At 52.9% G+C, this 21,416-nt stretch overlaps 1 protein-coding gene across 1 annotated transcript; it reads left to right on the top strand.

Annotated features, from left to right (window-relative positions):
- The first annotated feature begins 1,158 nt into the window (after positions 1-1,158).
- Positions 1,159-21,390, top strand: PRPF8 (pre-mRNA processing factor 8). Its single transcript, XM_051635438.1, has 43 exons — positions 1,159-1,223; positions 1,346-1,456; positions 1,535-1,703; positions 2,338-2,502; positions 2,600-2,818; positions 3,657-3,869; positions 4,136-4,261; positions 4,339-4,444; positions 4,900-5,090; positions 5,505-5,624; positions 5,701-5,890; positions 6,066-6,185; positions 6,496-6,630; positions 6,742-6,871; positions 7,324-7,520; positions 7,627-7,833; positions 7,913-8,076; positions 8,434-8,560; positions 8,679-8,871; positions 9,201-9,388; positions 9,595-9,833; positions 10,540-10,686; positions 10,896-11,106; positions 11,408-11,524; positions 11,611-11,858; positions 12,045-12,224; positions 12,692-12,827; positions 13,275-13,444; positions 13,717-13,846; positions 14,029-14,175; positions 14,417-14,577; positions 15,186-15,377; positions 15,988-16,225; positions 16,353-16,481; positions 17,507-17,620; positions 17,764-17,937; positions 18,185-18,378; positions 18,727-18,966; positions 19,060-19,201; positions 19,549-19,689; positions 19,932-20,071; positions 20,230-20,432; positions 21,059-21,390. The coding sequence occupies exons 2-43, from the start codon at positions 1,357-1,359 to the stop codon at positions 21,211-21,213; spliced, it is 7,008 nt and encodes a 2,335-aa protein (XP_051491398.1). The 5' UTR covers positions 1,159-1,223; positions 1,346-1,356; the 3' UTR covers positions 21,214-21,390.
- The last annotated feature ends 26 nt before the right edge of the window (positions 21,391-21,416 follow it).

Genomic DNA, 21,416 nt, shown 5'->3' with positions numbered 1-21,416 from the left:
ATCTGTCATCTGGGTTGAAAAGCTGGGGCTGAAACAACGTCCTGCTGGGAGTGGGAGGCACTTGTGCTGAGGAGAGAACATAAGGGAAGGGGCACATTTCTTTGCCTGGGCAGGGAAAGGCGAGTGGTGTGCGGGGGCAGGGGGAGCCTGGGGATGATTTGTGGCCAAAGCTGCTTAAGTTGCTATTTGTGGAGAGCACAGGGAAGCTTGCAGGTGCTGGAGATACCTACTTAGTGTTTGGGTTTGCCACCCCCAGCTGTGTTTAGGTGCCCATGTGCCACTCACAGCTCCCAGCCAGTGGCAGTCAGGGCTGCCTCCTTTGCTTCCATCCGTTTACACGCAGTTTTCCAGGAGCTGCTCCACTGATCCCTGCCCTTAGCACAGCCCCTGCTCAGCAAGGCTCCCTCTGCCCACGCCGGGGACGTTTCTCAAGGCCTGGATTGTGTCTCCACGTTCCTGCTGCCACAGGGATGTACCCGGGGGGGCTAAGGGGGCTGAGGCCCGGGAAGCCGGTTCTGGAGCCTCCCAGATGTGAACAAGCAGCAGGGCTTGTCCATCCTGATGTCAAATGCCACAGCCTGGGCTTGAAGGGCTTTGGGAAGGGACCTGCCCCTCTCATTCCCCCGGACCGTGTCCATGGGCCGGAGGGAGCGTCTCCACAGGGCCTCGCTGCTGCATCCCCATCCAGCCGAGACCCGATCCCGCCCAGCTCCCCCTCCCCGCGGGGACCCCCAGGGAGCCCCCGCCTTGCCAAAGCCCCGAGGATGGCGAGGAGCAGCGCGGAGAGCTCCGGGCGCTGCGTCCTCCCGCCCCGCCGGGGCCGCGGGGCTGAGCGCGGCGCCGCCCCCGGGCAGCACAGCCCGGACCGGGGCCCCCGGCCCCGCAGCGCCCCCTGCAGGCGGGGCGGGGCGGGCCCGCCGGGCGCTGTCCAATCGGAGCCGGCGCCGCGCTGTCCCCGCAGCCTCTTCCACCAATCAAAAGCAGCGGAGGGCGGGACCGGAGGAGGTCGGGCGTCCCAGCGGAACTGGGCGACAGGCACAACTTCCTTTCCCTTTCCGCCCGTAGTCCCGCCTGTCGCGTGCTGATAGGCTGCGGCCGCTGCCTCCCGGGCAGCCCGAGAGCTGATTGGGCAGCGCTCCTGCCCGTCAGCCCCGCCCACATCCGGGTCTCTGAGGCGCGGGGCCGCCATTGTGCTGGGGAAGCGCGGGGCGCCCCGGCAGCCGGTGAGGGCGGCGGGGGGAGCGGCGGGGTTGGGCAGGGCGGGGGGAGCGGCGGGGTCGGGCAGGGCGGGGGGAGCGCCCGGGGGCGGCTCCGTCCCGGCTCTGAGCTCTTCTCCGTCCCGCAGGTGCAGTCGCCATGGCCGCCGTCTTCCCGTTCCGCGGCGGCTGCGCCCCGGTGCCCAGCCCGCTGGCGCCGCTGCCCGACTACATGTCTGAGGAGAAGCTGCAGGAGAAAGGTGGGTAGGGCCGGGCCCTGCAGCCCTGTGGCCCGGGGCGGGCCCGGGCCTGACGCCGCCGCCGCTCTCTCCCCGCAGCCCGCAAGTGGCAGCAGCTGCAGGCCAAGCGCTACGCGGAGAAGAGGAAATTCGGGTTCGTGGACGCGCAGAAGGAGGACATGCCCCCCGAGCACGTCCGCAAGATCATCCGCGACCACGGCGACATGACCAACAGGAAGTTCCGTCACGACAAGCGCGTCTACCTGGGGTAAAGGGCCCCCCCCGCCCCCGCTGTGGGACCCCCCGGCCGGCTCCTCCTGCCGCCTTGTCCGAGCCCCTCGCGGAAGGGAGGGACCCCCCGCAGGGCCTTCCCTGCTGGCTGCGGGGGGCGAACGGCTGCGGGTCACGGAGGACGGGATGATCGTTGTGCTGGGGCAGCAGCACAGAGAGGAATGTGCAGGGGAAGCTGTTGCTTTGTATTTATGAGAAAAATACGACACGTTACCTTAGAAACTGGGGGGAAATGTCGAGTAGACAGCTTGTGGGGTTTTTTGTGTGATTAGGAAGGGCTGTGGGTGGTGCTTTGCTGTCTGGGCTCAGAGCTGTCTCGGGCAGCTCAGCATCCTGGTACTAACTCACCATTACCCACCAAAACTCCAGACACTCATTTTAAAGTCTTTCTCTGTAACATTTGTAATGACTGACAGTGTCTCAGGAGCCAAACCAGGAGGAAACTTCTGGGTAGCATGATGCATGAGGCAGAGGACAGAACAGGCAGTGTGTGGATTTGCCACTGGAACAAACAGGCTGGATGAGCAGTTTTCAGGAGGGAAGGGTGTAGTTGGGCTTGGGACAGGTGGACAGCTGCTCCAACCCTGATTTCCATGGATTTGTGATTGCAGTGCTCTGAAGTACATGCCTCATGCAGTTCTGAAGCTCTTGGAGAACATGCCCATGCCCTGGGAGCAGATCAGGGACGTTCCAGTCCTGTACCACATCACGGGCGCCATCTCCTTCGTCAACGAGATTCCCTGGGTCATAGAGCCCGTGTACATCGCCCAGTGGGGGTGAGTCCTTTCTCACTTCACCCTGCTGGGAACTTGGGAGCACAGACTCATCCACCCACAACAAAAACGGTGTTTGACCCTCTCTGGTCTCTGCCAGGTCAATGTGGATTATGATGAGGCGAGAGAAGAGGGATCGGCGCCACTTCAAGAGGATGAGATTCCCCCCGTTTGATGATGAGGAGCCCCCTCTGGATTATGCTGATAACATCCTGGATGTGGAGCCTCTGGAAGCCATTCAGCTGGAGCTGGATCCAGAGGAGGATGCCCCTGTGCTGGACTGGTTCTATGACCACCAGCCACTGAAAGACAACAGGAAGTACGTGCCTCCCTGCTTCACTGGGAGGGGAAAATCCCACTGTTATGCACTACAGAAATTAGCTGTACATGGTGTATAACACTTGGTGAGATAATACTGGGCATTGTGTGGTGTTGGTGGGGAGAGAAAAACCTTTCCCTCAAGGATGGGAGGGAGAACCTGACTGCTCTAAAGCTCTTCCTCTATTATTGGGTGTCCAGTGAGGCCAAACAAGGCCTTTGTCCTCGTTTTTAAGACTCAGTTTGACAGGGTGCTGGGCCACCTCATTTAAACTGTATTATTACCTAGAAGGGTACCAGATGATGTTTGAGATCCCTTCCAATCTGCCATTCTCTCTGTCCAGGAGGACCTGAAGGGGCTCCAGGAAGCTGGGGAGGAGCTTTTTACCAGAAAGGGCAGAGATAGGACAAGGGGTGATGGTTTTAAACTGAAAGAGAGGAGATTTAGGTTAGACATCAGAAAGAAATTCTTCACCATGAGGTCAGTAAGGCACTGGAATAGGTTGCCCAGGGAGGTTGTGGAAGCCTGTTGAATTATATTTGCTCAGCATGCATATACATGCCAAAGGCTCTTGAAAGTGACTTCAGATGTTGTGTGTCCCTTTGGATACAGAGGTGGAGAGGAGCTGGAGCAGTCAGTGCTTCTGGGCAGGTGTCATCCATAATGGTCTCCAGCCCTACAGCCCTTTTTTCAGTCTGCGGTGGCTCACATGCTGGCTGTCCTTGCTGTCTGCTGCTAGCAATGGCCAGCAGAAGGTGTTTTGTTACTTCTGGCCCTCGGGTGAAGGCCCAGGGGCCTCCTGGCTGTGCAGTGAGTGTCTGGGCTGTGTCCTTGGCAGGTACGTGAACGGCTCGACGTACCAGCGCTGGCAGTTCACCCTGCCCATGATGTCCACCCTCTACCGCCTGGCCAACCAGCTCCTCACCGACCTGGTGGATGACAACTACTTCTATTTGTTTGACCTGAAGGCCTTTTTCACCTCCAAGGCCCTGAACATGGCTATTCCTGGAGGTCCCAAGTTCGAGCCTCTGGTTAGAGACATCAATCTTCAGTAAGTGGTGGGTTTGGGAGGGAAGAGAAGTGGTTATCTGGGAAAAGGACTGGGAAGGATAACGTGTTATCCCGTGTCTTGCCTTGCATGAGCTGTTCCTGGTGTCCACTCTCTGCAGCATTAATTCAGTGCTTGCTGCTTTGGGCACTGAATTGTTGTCAGTGTGAAGAGGAAGCTAAAGAAAAAGTACTGATATGTTTTCACTCATAAATGTCTGTCTGTCCCCCTGAGTGCTCACCTCACAGTCTTTCTTTGTCTCACTTGAGGGATGAAGACTGGAATGAATTTAATGACATCAACAAGATAATCATCAGGCAGCCCATCAGGACAGAGTACAAAATTGCTTTCCCCTATTTGTACAACAACCTGCCCCACCATGTCCACCTCACCTGGTGAGTGGAGGAGCCCCAGGAGCTGGGGGAGGAGGGGAAGGTTGTCAGGCTGCTCTCACACACACTTCGTGTTCCAGGTACCACACTCCAAACGTGGTTTTCATTAAAACAGAAGATCCTGATCTCCCAGCTTTTTACTTCGACCCGCTGATCAACCCCATTTCACACAGACATTCTGTCAAGGTGAGTCACTGCCCAGGGCTGAGGTGAACCCTGTGTGTGGAGGTGATGGGGCTTTAGCAGCTTCTTTTTGTAACCTTGCTTCTGGTGGTGGCACACAGGCGTGGGTATTTCTGGAGAAAGCAATAGCCCTTTCTCCAGAAAATCCATGGCAGTCATTTGTAGTTTTTCTACTTCTGGAGTTGCACCAAGCTGTCTCCTTTGGTCTCTGTAAGAGCCCAGTGTGTAATTACTTGATATTTTAGAGTCTTCTGATAAGTTATGGATCTTTTTGGTTGCCCTTGTGGTCAGGGAGCTGCCATCTCTTGTGAGTTATCTCCGTAACACCCAGCTGAGGGTCTAGTGGACAACACTCAGCACTGTCACACACCTACCATCAGAGCAAGGACGTGGATTTTACTTGGTTAACTCTGAGCTGAAGCAGCCAGAGAACAGATGTTGGCGTTTGCGTCTTTCAGAGTCAGGAACCATTGCCTGATGATGATGAAGAGTTTGAGTTGCCAGAGTTTGTGGAACCTTTCCTGAAGGATACCCCACTCTACACTGATAACACAGCCAATGGCATTGCCCTGCTCTGGGCCCCACGGCCCTTCAACTTGAGGTCTGGGAGGACTAGGAGAGCTCTTGATATCCCCCTGGTGAAGAACTGGTGAGTTCTTTCCTGAGGGAAGGGGGGTTCTAGTGATCAGGATGTTATTATCTTGTTACAGTGAAAATATAGGAGAGCTGGGGAGGGACTTTTGACAAGGGCTTGTAGTGAGAGGACAATGAGGGTGGTTAGACACTGGAACAGGGTGCCCAGAGAAGCTGTGGCTGCCCCATGCCTGGAAGTGTTCAAGGTTGGATGGGGCTTGGAGCAACCTGGTCTAGTGGGAGGTGTCCCTGCCCATGCAGGGGGGTTGGGACTGGATGGTCTTAAAGGTCCCTTCCAACCCAATCCATTCTATGTTCCTATGAAATAAAGAGATTCTGTGGTGCCTGGTTCTTAGGGGTTTTAGGAGATTTTCTGGAGCTCTGGTGTTCTCCAAGTTGCCTGAGGAGTTGAAAGGTGGCTTGTCCCCAGGTACCGCGAGCACTGCCCAGCAGGGCAGCCGGTGAAGGTGCGCGTCTCCTACCAGAAGCTGCTGAAGTACTATGTTCTGAATGCACTCAAGCACAGACCCCCCAAGGCCCAGAAGAAGAGGTATGTGGGGGTCTGCTCGGTGGGGAGCTGCTGCTCTGCTGGGCCTTCAGCTCACCAGAGTCTCTCCTCTCTCCAGGTACCTGTTTCGCTCCTTCAAGGCTACCAAGTTTTTCCAGTCAACGAAGCTGGACTGGGTGGAAGTGGGTCTGCAAGTGTGTCGCCAGGGCTACAACATGCTGAACCTGCTGATCCACAGGAAGAACCTGAACTACCTGCACTTGGATTACAACTTCAATCTGAAGCCCGTGAAGACCCTCACCACCAAGGTACCATGTGCTGTTTTACTCGAGTAAAGTTAACTTGAAGATTGTTAAGTAGCTGCTGTGGTCAGACAGGCCACAGTGTCTCAGCTGTTCCCTTGATGTACAGACTGACCAAGCTGGAGCTGTTTCACTCCTACATAACGTTGTTGCATAAATCCTGGATTTTTGTCTCTCCCAGGAAAGGAAAAAATCCCGTTTTGGGAATGCTTTCCATCTGTGCCGAGAGGTTCTGCGGCTGACAAAGCTGGTGGTGGACAGCCACGTGCAGTACAGGCTGGGAAATGTGGATGCCTTTCAGGTAGGCTCTGGTTTTTTTTGAAAGGTGAGGAGTGGAAGTGAGAGGAGAAGTGGAATATCTGGGGAGGCTTATCCAGGACAAAATGTCTGAATGTTGAGGTGTAACGGAGAAGAAGGGAAAAAAGGGAAACAACCAGCCTTGTGGGAGATTCTGCTTTTACCCCAGTTCATAAGAATTGATCATTGTATGAGTCAGTGTTGGGAGCTTTGTGTGGCCTCACATGCTCTGCTCCTGGCTGTAGAACAAACCTGGCTCCTTGGGTCAATGGATGCAAGGTTGGTTCTTACCTCTGGCTGCTCCTGTGTTTCAGCTGGCAGATGGTTTGCAGTACATCTTTGCCCATGTGGGGCAGCTGACAGGAATGTACCGGTACAAGTACAAACTGATGAGGCAGATTCGGATGTGCAAGGACCTGAAACATCTCATCTACTACAGGTTTAACACAGTAAGTTCCACCTTTCCACGTGGTGGTGACCCCACGTAAACTGAGCAACAAAGGAGGGACTCTGGAATGTCAGTAAGTGACCTAACTCTTAGTGTGTCTCTGTTCTTCCAGGGGCCTGTGGGCAAAGGTCCTGGCTGTGGCTTCTGGGCTCCAGGCTGGAGAGTGTGGCTGTTCTTCATGAGGGGCATCACCCCACTGCTGGAACGCTGGCTGGGGAATCTGCTGGCCAGGCAGTTTGAAGGTCAGCTCACTGTGTGCATCCTGGGCTTGGGAGGGGGGTGTGGTAGAGATTAATCCTCTTCACTTGCCACTCCAGTTTTCTCTTTCAAGTGATGGTCTGTATCCATGTCAATCCCAAGAACTATTGACTGGCTTAGGGCTCTTATGAGACCAGTGGCCCCAGTTCTGAACAGAAGTGGGATTCCTTGCTCCATAGCATGATGGGGTCCACAGCCTCCTAATCATCTGCTCCTAACTCCTCAGTAGTGTTGTGGCAGTGTGATTTCTTCAGACATAGAATCACGGAATGGTTTTGGTTGGAAGGGATCTTGAAGAACATCTAGTTCAAATCCCCCTGCATGGGCAGGGACACCTCCCACTAGAAATCCTGCACCTTCCTGCACTCCCCTCTCAGGAAGAAGAGCAGCTCTGCCCAGCAATGTCAGAACTGCTGGAGCACTTTGCTTTTTCCAGGCCGTCACTCGAAGGGTGTAGCCAAGACTGTCACCAAGCAGCGCGTGGAGTCCCACTTTGACCTGGAGCTGAGGGCAGCTGTGATGCATGACATTCTGGACATGATGCCAGAAGGAATCAAACAGAACAAGGCCAGAACCATCCTGCAGCACCTGAGCGAGGCCTGGCGCTGCTGGAAGGCCAATATCCCCTGGAAGGTGAGTCTCTCACTTGGCCTTCTGGTTCAATTTTAACATCTCCAAGAACAACTTCCCTTGTGACGGTTCCCACTCCTGCCTGCCTCAAGTTCCTGTCCCTCCCCAGGTGCCAGGGCTGCCAACTCCTATTGAGAACATGATCCTGAGGTACGTGAAGGCCAAAGCTGACTGGTGGACAAACACAGCTCACTACAACAGGGAGCGCATCCGCCGCGGCGCCACCGTGGACAAAACCGTCTGCAAGAAGAACCTGGGCCGCCTGACCAGGCTCTACTTAAAAGCTGAGCAGGAACGGCAGCACAATTACTTGAAGGTACTTCTGACCTGCCCAAATTGCTGCTGTTTTCGTGAAAAAGCTTTCACTGACTCATGCTGGTGGTGTGGTTCTGCAGGATGGGCCCTACATCACTGCAGAGGAGGCTGTCGCTGTGTACACGACCACAGTGCACTGGCTGGAAAGCAGGAGATTCTCCCCCATTCCCTTCCCCCCACTGTCCTACAAGCATGACACCAAGTTGCTCATATTAGCCCTGGAGAGGCTGAAGGAAGCCTACAGGTGAGCAGTGGGAAGTGGTTGGGTTCTGCAAGGCACATCTGTACTGGGAAAGGCTGCTGGAGATGGTTTTTTACCCATTATTCGTGGAATTGAGAATGTCATAGCATATTCCCTGATGGTCAAGGCTGTAGGTTGTGGTTCTGACAAGGGGTTTGTGGTATCGGCTGGGGTTTCTTCATGGATTCTGCCACTTGGGGCAAAACTGATGCTGTGCTTCTGAGCTTGGGCGTGTGGATTGGGAAGAGTTAAAGGTCTTGTCGTGGTCTGCTTGGGTTGACGGGATCTTTCATCATTTTAACACAGCAGCCATGAATTTGTTCATGCTTGGGTGCATGACCTGCTCTTTCTCTCCTTCAGTGTCAAGTCTCGCCTGAATCAGTCTCAGAGAGAGGAGCTGGGCTTGATCGAGCAGGCTTATGATAATCCTCATGAAGCTCTGTCCAGGATCAAACGACACCTTCTGACTCAGAGAGCCTTCAAGGAGGTGAGTGTCCTGAAAGCCAGGCCATACTGAAAGTTAGGCTGTGTTCAGGAACTAAATGGCACCAAGGCTTTGTGTTCTCTGTCAGCTACAAGCCTCAGTTTATCCACTTCTTTTTTAGGTGGGTATCGAGTTCATGGATCTCTACAGCCACTTGGTTCCTGTGTATGATGTTGAGCCCTTGGAGAAGATCACAGATGCTTATTTGGATCAGTACTTGTGGTATGAGGCTGATAAGCGACGACTTTTCCCTCCGTGGATCAAACCTGCTGACACAGAACCTCCTCCACTGCTGGTGTACAAGTGGTGCCAAGGTTAGTGGGGTCTTGTGTTCCATGCAAAAATGAATTTTCTTGAGTTTGCTTCCTACAAGTTCTCTTGGGAGCTGAGTTTTTAAGTTTGCAGTCAACAGCTGTTACATGAAAAGGCTGTATTTTGTGGCTTAACACATGGATATACTGGAGGAGAAGAACTTCCATAGCATTTGTGGTTGGTTACATATTTCTGTTCCAGTTTTTGGTTAGACCAGAAGGACCTGAGGCTGAAAAACGAGACATTACAGGAAATAAACTGATTTCCTGCACCCAGAAGGGTTCTTCTGCCCTGTGATCTATCAGGTAACACAACAAACTTGTCTCCTCAGGCATTAATAATCTGCAGGATGTTTGGGAAACAAGTGAAGGTGAATGCAACGTGATGCTGGAATCTCGATTTGAGAAGATGTACGAGAAGATTGACCTGACGTTGCTCAACAGGCTCCTGCGTCTCATTGTTGACCACAACATTGCTGACTACATGACAGCCAAGAACAACGTGGTGATCAACTACAAGGTGAGGGCTGCTGTCAGGAAAGGGGGTGTGGAGTGTGAAGTGGACAGGTTTTGGACTCACGGGGGAAGAGGATCCAAGAACTTGCCAGAGAAGGAAGTGATGAGGGAATAAGAAACCCCCCTGGGTCCTGCTAAAGAGCAGCTGCTGAGCTAAAAGATCTCTGATGTGTTGTGACAGGTTCTCATAATTCCCCTTCCTTTCCTCAGGACATGAATCACACCAACTCCTATGGGATTATTCGTGGGCTGCAGTTTGCTTCCTTCATTGTCCAGTATTATGGGCTGGTGATGGACCTGCTGGTGCTGGGTCTGCACCGTGCCAGTGAAATGGCTGGACCTCCCCAGATGCCAAATGACTTCCTCAGCTTCCAGGACATCGCCACCGAGGTGGCCCATCCCATCCGCCTCTTCTGCAGATACATCGACCGCATTCACATCTTCTTCAGGTGAGTCCCTCAGGTGGACTTCTGTTCTGACACCTTGCAGCAAGATGCTGGGAAAGTGGGAATTAATACGCTCCTACTCCAAGCTTTTGTTCCCTTTGCCAAGAAGGATCAGGAGTACAGATTTCCCAGAACAACCCAGTGTCCACATGCCTCCTCTGGCTTTCTCAGTTTACTTTTCTGCAGCTCATGGGACCAGTAGAGAAGCAACAATGTCAAATGTTCAAGTGTTACAGGCTTCCCCTGTTAAAATAAGCCTTTTCTGGCTTCTCAGCAAGTGGACATCAAATTTTATGTCTGTTCATGGAAAGATAATGTGAACAGTCATGGGTTGCTCTGTGCTCATGAAGCTGAAGCTCCCTTCAGTGGGAGGATGCAGAAATTGGACAGTTCCCTTCAAAGGTGCTGGGGCAAACAAGCAAGTCCTTATGTTTCTGGGCAGACTGGTGTCCTGAGAAGTTGGTCATAAAATCACAGGCTGGTTTGGGTTGGAAGGGACTTTAAAGATCATCTGCATGGGCAGGGACACCTCCCACCAGCCCAGGCTGCTCCAAGCCCCATCCAACCTGCCCTTCAACACTGCCAGGGATGGGGCAGCCACAGCTTCCCTGGGCAACCTGGGCCAGGGTCTCACCACCCTCACAGGGAATAATTTCTTCCTAATGTCCAACCTAAATGGAACTCCAGATCCTCCTCTGTGCCTTCCCAGGTTTACAGCAGATGAGGCAAGAGACTTGATTCAGCGGTACCTGACAGAGCACCCAGATCCCAACAATGAGAACATTGTTGGCTACAACAACAAGAAGTGTTGGCCCCGGGATGCTCGGATGCGCCTCATGAAACACGACGTGAACCTGTAAGTGCTGCAACCTGGAGAAAACAGGGTGGGAAAAGTAGTGGTAAGAAATGGCTGTTGGAGATGAGTAGGCAGGTGCTCAGGAAGAAAAGTATGAAGAGATGAGGGGTCTGTGCTGGGATTCTGACAGTGAGGGGGGGTTGTGGGAGCAACAGTGCTAGGAAAGCACTGAGAACTTGCCTGGTCACTGAGCACCTCTTGTTTTCCAGTGGCCGTGCTGTGTTCTGGGACATCAAGAACCGGTTGCCCCGGTCGGTCACCACGGTGCAGTGGGAGAACAGCTTCGTGTCTGTGTACAGCAAGGACAACCCCAACCTGCTCTTCAACATGTGTGGCTTCGAGTGCCGCATCTTGCCCAAGTGCCGCACCAGCTACGAGGAGTTCACCCACAAGGATGGTGTCTGGAACCTGCAGAATGAGGTAGGGTGAGGGTTAGACAGAGCAGTCCCTGCTCACACCTGGTGTCAAATATGCCTGCCTGGGGGTGACTAACAGGGCGTGTTTGCCACCTGGGACCACCAGCAGGTGGAGTTAAAATTAACCGGGTGTGAACTTTCCTTCCTGAGAGGGATGAGAAATACTTAACCAGGACCTGGAACTGCTGCTGTTCAGCCTCTTCTCTCCCTGTGGTTCATAAATGCCTGATGGCAGGAGCTCACCTTGCTGTCTGCGTTGCAGAGAGGGCCCCCAGGAGATAACTGAGGCCCTTGTGCTCTTGCAGGTCACCAAGGAGCGCACCGCTCAGTGCTTCCTGCGGGTGGATGATGAGTCCATGCAGAGGTTTCACAACAGAGTGAGGCAGATCCTCATGGCATCAGGCTCCACAACCTTCACTAAGGTAAGGTGGGAGGAAGGTGTGTGCCAGAGCTTCCTGCAGGTGCTTGGAGAATGGGCTGGGGCCTGATCCTTGGCTTTGCTTTCCAGATTGTCAATAAATGGAATACAGCTCTGATTGGCTTGATGACGTATTTCCGGGAAGCTGTTGTAAACACTCAGGAGCTGCTTGATTTGCTGGTGAAGTGTGAGAATAAAATCCAGACTCGAATCAAGATTGGTCTGAACTCCAAAATGCCCAGCCGTTTTCCACCAGTGGTCTTTTACACCCCTAAAGAGCTGGGGGGGCTGGGCATGCTCTCTATGGGCCACGTCCTCATCCCGCAGTCTGACCTGAGGTGAGTTGTGCTGCTTTAATGCCTGCCTGGGTGGAAAGTTCTCTTAGGTGCTCTTTGCCATAAAAATAGGTGAGAATGCTGAACCATGCTGGGCTATAGAGTGATGCTGTCTTTACAGTAGGTCATGGAAGTGTGACCTGTGAAGTCCTATTGCTCCGGCCTCACTCTTGTGCCTCTTTGCTCCAGGTGGTCCAAGCAGACAGATGTTGGCATCACTCACTTCCGCTCAGGAATGAGTCATGAGGAGGACCAGCTCATCCCAAATTTGTATCGCTACATCCAGCCATGGGAAAGTGAATTCATTGACTCCCAGAGGGTGTGGGCAGAGTATGCCCTGAAGAGACAAGAGGCCATAGCCCAGAACAGGTGTGTCTCCGTGTGCAGTGAGATCTGTGTGTGAGAAGGGGCAGGGGTGTGAAGTCTTGCACTGTCTTGGGGCTCTGGAGACCTTGCTGGCCCTGTGATACCTGCCACAGGCTGCCTGCAAAGCTGCTGTCCTACCTCTGGAGGAAGTGGGGACACTGCAAGTGGGAAGTGCCCCCGTAGCACAGTTTGAGGGGAATGCTGTGGCGGGTGGTGCCAGGAAAGCTGACATCAGGCCCCCTTGCAGTTAGTTCTACACACTTTCAAGGGCAGGGCTTTTCTCTTGGCTGTTTGACATCAGTGTTATGGCTGTAGATCCTTTGCTGAGCCTCAGTCCTTGGCAGTTCAGAACATCTCCTGGCAGAGCCCCAGAGGTCTGTGTTATTGCTGTCATCTCATCACCTGCACTACTCAGCAATGCACTGCTGGAAAGCTGAGAGGTAACCAGCTCTGGGGACTTTTTCCTTCAGGCGTCTGACGCTGGAGGATCTGGAGGACTCATGGGACAGGGGAATTCCTCGTATTAACACCCTTTTCCAGAAGGACCGGCACACCTTGGCTTATGATAAAGGATGGAGGGTCAGGACTGACTTCAAACAGTATCAGGTATTGACTGGGAATTTTTCTGCTTGAGGGGAGGTTCTGACACCAGTTCCAGACAATGTCCTAGACTGCAGTGTCCTGGGGAGCACCACCCTTAGCACAGCCAACTATTATGAAATCCTTTCTTGAGAGGGTGGAAAAAAAGTCCCAAAACAAACATTCAAAAATCTTAAGTTGTAGTTAACAGTGGGAAAAATGCCTTAGTAAAAGCCTGTAATGGTGGCTCTGCAGGAGGCCAGGCCCTGAAAGATAAGAACATCTCAGATTCTGCCAGAATTGCACAGTAGTGCTGCCTGAACTCATGTTGTAGATGAGCTGTGTTCTCTAGGACTGAGAACATGAGGCTTCTTACTTGTTTGCTGACATCACCATCATCTTGGTTCCTACAATCGTGCAGCCAGGTTAATTGATCTGAAAAGAAGCTGCTCACTAGTGCTCTGTTGCCTCCAGGTCCTGAAGCAGAACCCCTTCTGGTGGACACATCAGCGCCACGATGGCAAACTCTGGAACCTGAACAACTACCGCACAGATATGATCCAGGCACTTGGTGGAGTGGAAGGGATCCTGGAGCACACTCTCTTCAAGGGCACCTACTTCCCCACTTGGGAGGGTCTCTTCTGGTAAGAGAAACCTCGAGTTGCACCTTATCTTGCACAAGGAGGAGTCCTTGGCTCAAGCTGTGCCTTTTCCCTGAGCACACCGTATGGTTCAGTTGTGAGAGCTCCTGGGACTGGGCTGGAGCTGAACTTCATGCAAATTCATGGAACTTTCTTTGCATGAAGCAATCTTCCCTGCTGCCAGTGTCTCTGTTCCCTCCCTCTATTATATTTGGCCCATGGCAGTCAGTGGAGATGAGGGACGTCTCATGCAATTGATTGTCTGCCCTTTCTAGGGAGAAGGCCAGTGGCTTTGAGGAGTCCATGAAGTGGAAGAAGCTGACCAATGCCCAGAGATCGGGTTTGAACCAAATTCCAAACAGAAGATTCACCCTGTGGTGGTCTCCTACCATCAACAGAGCCAATGTAAGTGTCTGGAGTTTGTGGCTGTAGGAGCTGCCACTGAAACGACAGTAGATCATGGATCTAACTAATTCTTCAGAACATCCCCTACAGATGAACTAAACCTCCTTGACTGTAGCTGTTCTGTTTCCTAAGCTCCATCAGTTGTGCTGTTGGATGTTCTCACAGCTGCTTTTCCTTTGCAGGTGTATGTGGGCTTTCAGGTGCAGCTGGATTTGACAGGCATCTTCATGCATGGCAAGATCCCCACGCTGAAGATCTCCCTCATCCAGATTTTCCGAGCTCACTTGTGGCAGAAGATCCATGAGAGCATTGTTATGGATCTGTGTCAGGTGAGCAGGGTGTTAACTGGGTTTGTATGTGGTATGTGTGTGCTCCTTGTGTACCAACAGCCTCCTGCCAGCAACAGGGATGGGCCCAGGGGTTGTAGCAGGGCTTCCCCTTCTCCAGCAATTTGACAGGGAAGGGGAAGAAATAGGATTGTCCTGGGTTGACTGTTTAGCTGTGTGTTGGGGATAGATTGTTCAGCTGGGTTGTGTGACCACAGCTCACCTTTGACTGCCTTTTCCTCAGGTGTTTGATCAAGAGCTGGATGCTCTGGAGATTGAGACAGTGCAGAAGGAGACAATCCACCCCAGGAAGTCATACAAGATGAATTCCTCCTGTGCAGATATCCTTCTTTTTGCTTCCTACAAGTGGAATGTGTCACGTCCATCACTGCTTGCAGATTCCAAGTGGGTGTTTCCTTTTTCCCTCTCCTTGCTCTTGCTGCAGACCAGAGCTGTCATCCTGAGGGGGTTACTTTTCCTTGGGGACATGGGAGGACACAATCACCCCTGGCAAAGCACAGGGCTCACTAGGGTAGATGTAGATGGTTGCTGCACCTCCTAGCACTGCCTTCTGCAGAATATGAAGATTCTTTGCTGCTGTTCTCTCCTCCAGTTGATCTTTCCTGAGCCAGAGCTCAGGAGCTCTGAAGGGTTCTTCAGGGACCCCCACAAAGCTCTGCTGTCCCAGGGCCAGAATCTGGAGTGAACTGAACATTTTTTGCACCTGTGTGCTGTGTTCAGTTCCACTGAATCCTCACTGGACATTGGGTGAAGGAGATGACCCTCATGACTACACAGCAGAGGATTAACTGCTGTTTTATTTGAGCCTGCAGCTGAACCCCACAGCATGAGGGTTTCTCTTCAGACCTTCTGCTTTCAGCAGAGGGCAGCTGAGGATGGTGGGCAGGCAGGGGTTGGCTTCAGCGTTCATGCCTGGTGTCAAAGACAGGCAGCAACTGCAGGAGAGTTTTGTGCAAGATGAAATAGTTCTGGCTTGCTTTCTCCTCTCCCAGGGATGTGATGGACAGCACCACCACTCAGAAGTACTGGATAGACATCCAGCTGCGCTGGGGAGATTACGACTCCCACGACATCGAGCGCTACGCCAGAGCCAAGTTCCTGGACTACACTACAGACAACATGAGCATCTATCCCTCTCCCACTGGTGTGCTCATTGCCATTGATCTGGCCTATAACTTGCATAGGTGAGATCTGCACCTTCTGTATTTCAACTGGAGTTGGTGGTTGGTGGCTGTGTCCTAGTGTGTCTCCAAACTGGGTTGTACTCCAGGCAGGAGGATGAGGGGAGAAGGCAGAAGCTGGCAGTACACAGTGGGTTGAGGCATCTAGACAGTTCTTTCAGGTTGCCCAATGTCTGCTTGTCCAATAACAATGATAACTCCTTTTTCCCAGCTCACTAATAATTTGTTTTCTCGTAAGATTTTGGTCAGATTATTCTTGGAGCTGAAGGACAGGCCTTGTTTTGAGGCCCCCTACAAGAGGGGACAAACTGTTCTTCACTGGAAGACTAGGGAAAATCCCAGCAAGCAGCCTTCTGCTCCAGTGTGCTTGTTAGAGAAGATGTAGGCCCTCTGGGAGTGCAGCAAGTGTGTGCTGTGGCTTCCCACTGAGAGGGGGGGTGTAGGGAGAAGCTGTAGGTGAACAGCCCATGAGTGCATCACAGAAGTCACCCAGTGGTGTTCAGCAGGCAGGAAATGCCTGGGTGCTGCATGGAAAGGACCTGGCCTGGCTGTTTGTCTCTTCAGCTCAGAGCTGATGGCAACCACAATGAGCTCCTCTGTTTGTTTTCTTCAGTGCTTATGGGAACTGGTTCCCTGGGAGCAAACCCCTGATCCAGCAGGCCATGGCCAAAATCATGAAAGCAAATCCTGCTCTGTACGTGTTGAGGGAACGGATCCGCAAGGGGCTGCAGCTGTACTCCTCTGAGCCCACAGAGCCCTACCTCTCCTCCCAGAACTATGGAGAGCTCTTCTCCAACCAGATCATCTGGTTTGTGGATGACACCAACGTGTACAGAGTGACCATTCACAAGGTGAGGCCATTTTTGCAGTCTGCACAGAGCAGCTCTTGCACTTTCCACCCAGTCCCTGCCACCCTGGCTGCTGTGCAGCAGTGAGGATGGGCATTCATCTCACTGCACTTATCTCTGTGTTTCTCAGACTTTTGAAGGGAATTTGACCACAAAACCCATCAACGGAGCCATTTTCATCTTCAATCCCAGAACTGGGCAGCTCTTCCTGAAGATCATTCATACATCTGTGTGGGCAGGACAGAAGCGTCTAGGACAGGTGGGGCCTGGCTGGGAGCTGGGGGGAGCTCTGACTGCTTGGAACACTCACTGCAGCAGGAAACATCAGATTTTTTATCTTCCTGCCTCTCAGTTAGTTCAGAGCTCCAGTTTCCAGTGTGTAACCCATGCTCAAGCGTTAGCATGGAACAAGAGTGCAGGCATTGATGTTTTGGTCCCCACTCTACAGAAAGGCAGGAAAGGGTCCAGGGAAGGGCCACAGGGGTGATGAGAGAACTGGGGACCTGCCATATGAGGAGAAGCTGAGGAAACTGGGTCTGTTCAGCCTGGAGGAAAGAAGGCTCAGAGGAGACCTTATTACAGTGCTCCAGTACTTAAAGGGGGGCTACCAGGAAGATGGAGACTCCCTATTTACAAGGAGTCACATGGAAAAGACAAGGGGTCAAAGGCACAAGTTGCTCCTGGGGAGATTCTGATTGGACATGAGGTAAATTTTTCACCATGAGGACATTGAAACATTGGAATAGTTCCCCAGGGAAGTGGTGGATTCCCCCACATTGGACAGTTTCAAGTCTCAGCTTGACAGGGTGCTGAGCCATCTCGTGTAAACTGTGGTAGTATCTAGAAAGGTTGGACCAGATGATCCTTGGGATCCCTTCCAACCTGGCATTCTATGATGTTGCAAAGTTTTAGAGGCTTTGAGTTGTAAAGAGCTTGTATCTCAAGCAGACGGCTTGGAAAGCAGTGCTGGGCTCAGTGCTTCAGTAAATCATGTTGCACTTGGCTGTACTTCCTGTGCAGTGAGAGCTCTCAGGTGGCAGAGCCAGGGAGGTGGTGCAGCCAGCTATTTTTTCTGAGCCAGTCAGGAGTAACTGAACTCCAGGAATGGGATCTGCCCTCGGTAATCAGCAAGGAGGAGATTCTAGGCCTTGTCATTGATCTGGAACAAGCCATAAATTCCAGTTGTATTTTTAGAACTTAGTTTGAGTCTCTGTGATTCCCAAAGACATGGAGCCTGTGCTGTTAGCAGGGAGACATCTCTCTAATCCTGCTGTCTTTCTGTAGCTGGCCAAGTGGAAGACTGCTGAAGAAGTGGCTGCCTTGATCCGGTCACTTCCTGTGGAGGAGCAGCCCAAGCAGATCATAGTGACTCGGAAGGGCATGTTGGACCCACTTGAGGTAAGAATGCAGATGCTGCTCTGAGGGAACATGGTAGAATCTTTGGGAGATCGAACAACAGTCCTGTATTCCTGTGAAGGACTTTATCTGGCCCCTTGTTCTGCAGTAGCAGTGAGGCAATTCTCCTTCTCCATAAACTCCAGGTGCACTTGCTGGATTTCCCCAACATTGTGATCAAAGGCTCTGAGTTGCAGCTGCCCTTCCAGGCCTGCCTGAAAGTGGAGAAGTTTGGTGACCTCATCCTGAAGGCCACTGAACCCCAGATGGTTCTCTTCAACCTCTATGATGACTGGCTGAAAACCATCTCTTCCTACACGGTGAGCACAGCCTGCCCAGGCTGCTTCTGGCTTTGCTACTGCTGAGCCAAGGCTTCAGGGCCCCCACAGCATTTGTTGCTTGGGAGCACATGGCTCTGAGTCTGCCTGGAATTCCCTTCAGGTGGATTCCACTGGCACTTCCCGTGCCGTGTTGGTGTGCCCAAGCTGAGCAGTGCTGTACCAGGGCCTTGTGTACTTGTTTTCCTTCTTTCTGACTAGCTGCATCTTCTCTTTTTCCTTCTCCCAGGCCTTCTCCCGGCTGATCCTGATTCTCCGGGCGCTGCACGTGAACAACGATCGAGCCAAAGTTATTCTGAAACCAGACAAGACAACCATAACAGAACCCCACCACATCTGGCCAACCCTGACAGATGAGGAGTGGATCAAGGTGGAGGTGCAGCTGAAGGATCTCATCCTTGCTGACTATGGCAAGAAGAACAAGTGAGCCCCTGTGCAGCTGCAGTAATCCTGTCAGCCTTCCTTCCTGCTCTAAAAACTGTGTGGCCAGAGTGCTCCTGGTGGAGACTTGAAAGGGCCTTTGGCAATGAACTGTCAGCTTGGTAGGGAAGCTGGTTATGATTGTTAATTGCTTTCTAGCAAGGCAGATCAAAATGTCTCCACCAAATCTTTTTTCTTATCTGCCCATCATGTGATTTGGTCCCTTCCCTTGTCTAAAAAGTTGTGGTTTCATTTTTCATAGTCCCCTGAGTGTTCTGAGCTTGTGCCTCGGTGAGAAGAGTCCAGCATGTCTGTTGAAACACCTGACTCGGATGGATTTTTCTCTTTCAGCGTGAACGTGGCATCCCTGACCCAGTCAGAGATCCGAGACATTATCCTGGGCATGGAGATCTCTGCCCCCTCTCAGCAGAGGCAGCAGATTGCAGAGATTGAGAAGCAGACCAAGGAGCAGTCGCAGCTGACGGCCACACAGACCCGCACGGTCAACAAGCACGGGGATGAAATCATCACCTCCACCACCAGCAACTATGAAACCCAGACCTTCTCCTCCAAGACCGAGTGGCGAGTCAGGTAGGAGGGCAGGCAGAGCTGCTGGGCAAGGGAGGGCTCAGGGTGCTCAGGAGGGGATCTGTGCACCCACGAGTGGTTTTCTCCTCTTCTCAGAGCCATCTCAGCTGCCAACCTCCACCTGCGGACAAACCACATCTACGTTTCATCAGATGATATCAAGGAAACAGGCTACACCTACATTCTTCCCAAGAATGTGTTGAAGAAATTCATCTGCATCTCAGATCTTCGGGCCCAGGTGAGCTTGCAGCAAGTGTTACAGTCATAGTCCGTGTTGCTGTGGCAGAAACCAGTCCTGGGCAGTCAGGGCCTCATGGTGAAGGGCTGGGAACTTGCTGCTGTCCATGTGGTGCACTCCGTGCTGGAGACAGCTGAGCACACTTGGATTCCAGCCATGTCCTAATGGCTCCTTGTGGTCAGATTTGAAAGGAAACTCATCCCTGGACAAAACTATGGTTTTCTCTAGTGAGAACCCACCAACAAAGAGATACTTGCCGTTGGAACTAAGGGCAGGGCCCAGCCTTTCTTAGCATGGTTACAAGGATTTCTCTTCTGGGCCTCTGAGGCAGGTGTTTGTGTTCCTAGATTGCAGGTTACCTGTATGGAGTGAGCCCCCCTGACAACCCCCAGGTGAAGGAGATCCGTTGCATTGTAATGGTGCCCCAGTGGGGAACACACCAGACTGTCCATCTCCCTGGGCAGCTGCCACAGCATGAGTATCTCAAGGTGAGTTGAGCTCCTGGGGTGGGTGGAAGATCGCAGTCCCCAGTAACAGGGACCTGAGGTGGTAGGGCAGCTTCTCTTGGTCTGTTGTAAACGTGGGACTTCAGGAGCTTGGCCTGAAGCCAGCCTGGTGTGGGATGAGATGAAAGGGAAGCCTTTGGTCCCTCTGCACCTTGTGCCATGCTTGAAGTGGCCATGTTTTAAAGGTCTTTGATTTCTCTCTAAAATGTCACTCTTTTTGTCAGGAAATGGAACCTCTGGGGTGGATTCACACGCAACCCAACGAGTCCCCTCAGCTCTCGCCACAGGATGTCACCACCCATGCCAAGGTCATGGCTGACAACCCCTCCTGGGATGGGGAGAAGACCATCATCATCACCTGCAGGTGAGGAGTGAGGCTCCTGCATGGGTGCAGCTCCCACGGAACATGCTGAGGTCTCAAACTCAAAATGTGGCACAAAGGGAGCATTGGCTCCGTTCTGGTTTCCCTCCTTCCCCCTACATGGATCTGACCTGCCCCATCTCTCTGCTCCCCTCTCCCAGCTTCACCCCTGGCTCCTGCACCCTGACTGCCTACAAACTGACCCCCAGTGGCTACGAGTGGGGCAGGCAGAACACGGACAAGGGCAACAACCCCAAGGGGTACCTGCCATCCCACTACGAGAGGGTGCAGATGCTGCTGTCTGATCGTTTCCTCGGCTTCTTCATGGTCCCAGCACAGGGGTCCTGGAACTACAACTTCATGGGTGAGCAGCCCTGGGAAAGGGAGGGGAGGGCAGGCAAAGTGGAGGGCTTGGGGAGGAGAAGGAAGAGCCTGGCGGGGAAGCACACTGTACCCTCTCTGCAGCTCGACGTTCCTTGGAGTGACCAGCAGGGTTTACCAGTGTTGTGGTCTGACCTTTCCTTGGCAGCAGCCCTGGGATGTCAGTTCTCACTGATCTTTCAGTGGCAAGAGAGCAAAGTCTGATAGAGGGGAGAAACGGACATCTTGTCTTTCTGGATTGCAGTGTCTGGTCTAGTGCCACTGAATAATTAATCCCTGTCAGGCAGAAGAGAAGATAGTGGAGAATGCAAGAGAAAAGCTGGGGAGTAAGAGGAGGTCCTGGTGTGGTGAACCACAGCCAGATGCAGAAGGGGACAGGAGATGAGGAGACAAAATAATTAAGTTGCATAGAAGGAGTGTGGGGACATTGCTGTGTGAACCTCTAGGGGGAGGAACCCGAAGGGGGGTGGTTTTGTGGATTTATAACTCTCTCTTTGGGCACGGTCTGCTTAAAAAACATCTTGTGAGGGCAGAGGGCTTCCTTAGGCTCCTGAAGAGTGGTGCAGGCAGGAAGGGGCTTCCAGGTGGGTGATGGGCTCTCTCTTCCAGGTGTTCGCCATGACCCCAACATGAAGTACGAGCTGCAACTCGCCAACCCCAAGGAGTTTTATCACGAGGTCCATCGCCCTTCTCACTTCCTCAACTTCGCCCTGCTGCAGGAGGGGGAGGTCTACTCTGCCGACAGGGAGGACCTCTACGCCTAGTGCTGCCCCTCTTCCCCCTGGCTCCTGCTCTCGGCCCCCGCCTTAGTACTGTTGATATTCAACAGCGTGTCTGTGCTGCCCCGCTGCTCCTCCCCCTCTGCACCCCCCCCACCTCCCGTCCCCCGGGTTGTTGTTATTCCCTCTCCAGTTGCTCAATAAATTTTTTACGAACCGGGAGCGCTGCCGGTGAGATCCCGCCCCGG

Source organism: Apus apus, chromosome 18 (assembly GCF_020740795.1).
Source record: "Apus apus isolate bApuApu2 chromosome 18, bApuApu2.pri.cur, whole genome shotgun sequence".
In the NCBI taxonomy this organism is placed as follows: Eukaryota; Metazoa; Chordata; class Aves; order Apodiformes; family Apodidae; genus Apus; species Apus apus.
The sequence above is the reverse complement of the archived record's forward strand: the minus strand, read 5'-3'. Positions and strand labels throughout refer to the sequence as shown.

Bases quoted from the DNA above. Each gene is read 5' to 3' on its own strand.
- PRPF8 (XM_051635438.1), top strand. From the start codon at position 1,357: ATGGCCGCCGTCTTCCCGTTCCGCGGCGGCTGCGCCCCGGTGCCCAGC. The intron at 14,176-14,416 runs GTGAGCAGGGTG...CCTTTTCCTCAG, and splicing joins TTGTTATGGATCTGTGTCAG to GTGTTTGATCAAGAGCTGGA. The intron at 17,621-17,763 runs GTAAGAATGCAG...CATAAACTCCAG, and splicing joins GCATGTTGGACCCACTTGAG to GTGCACTTGCTGGATTTCCC.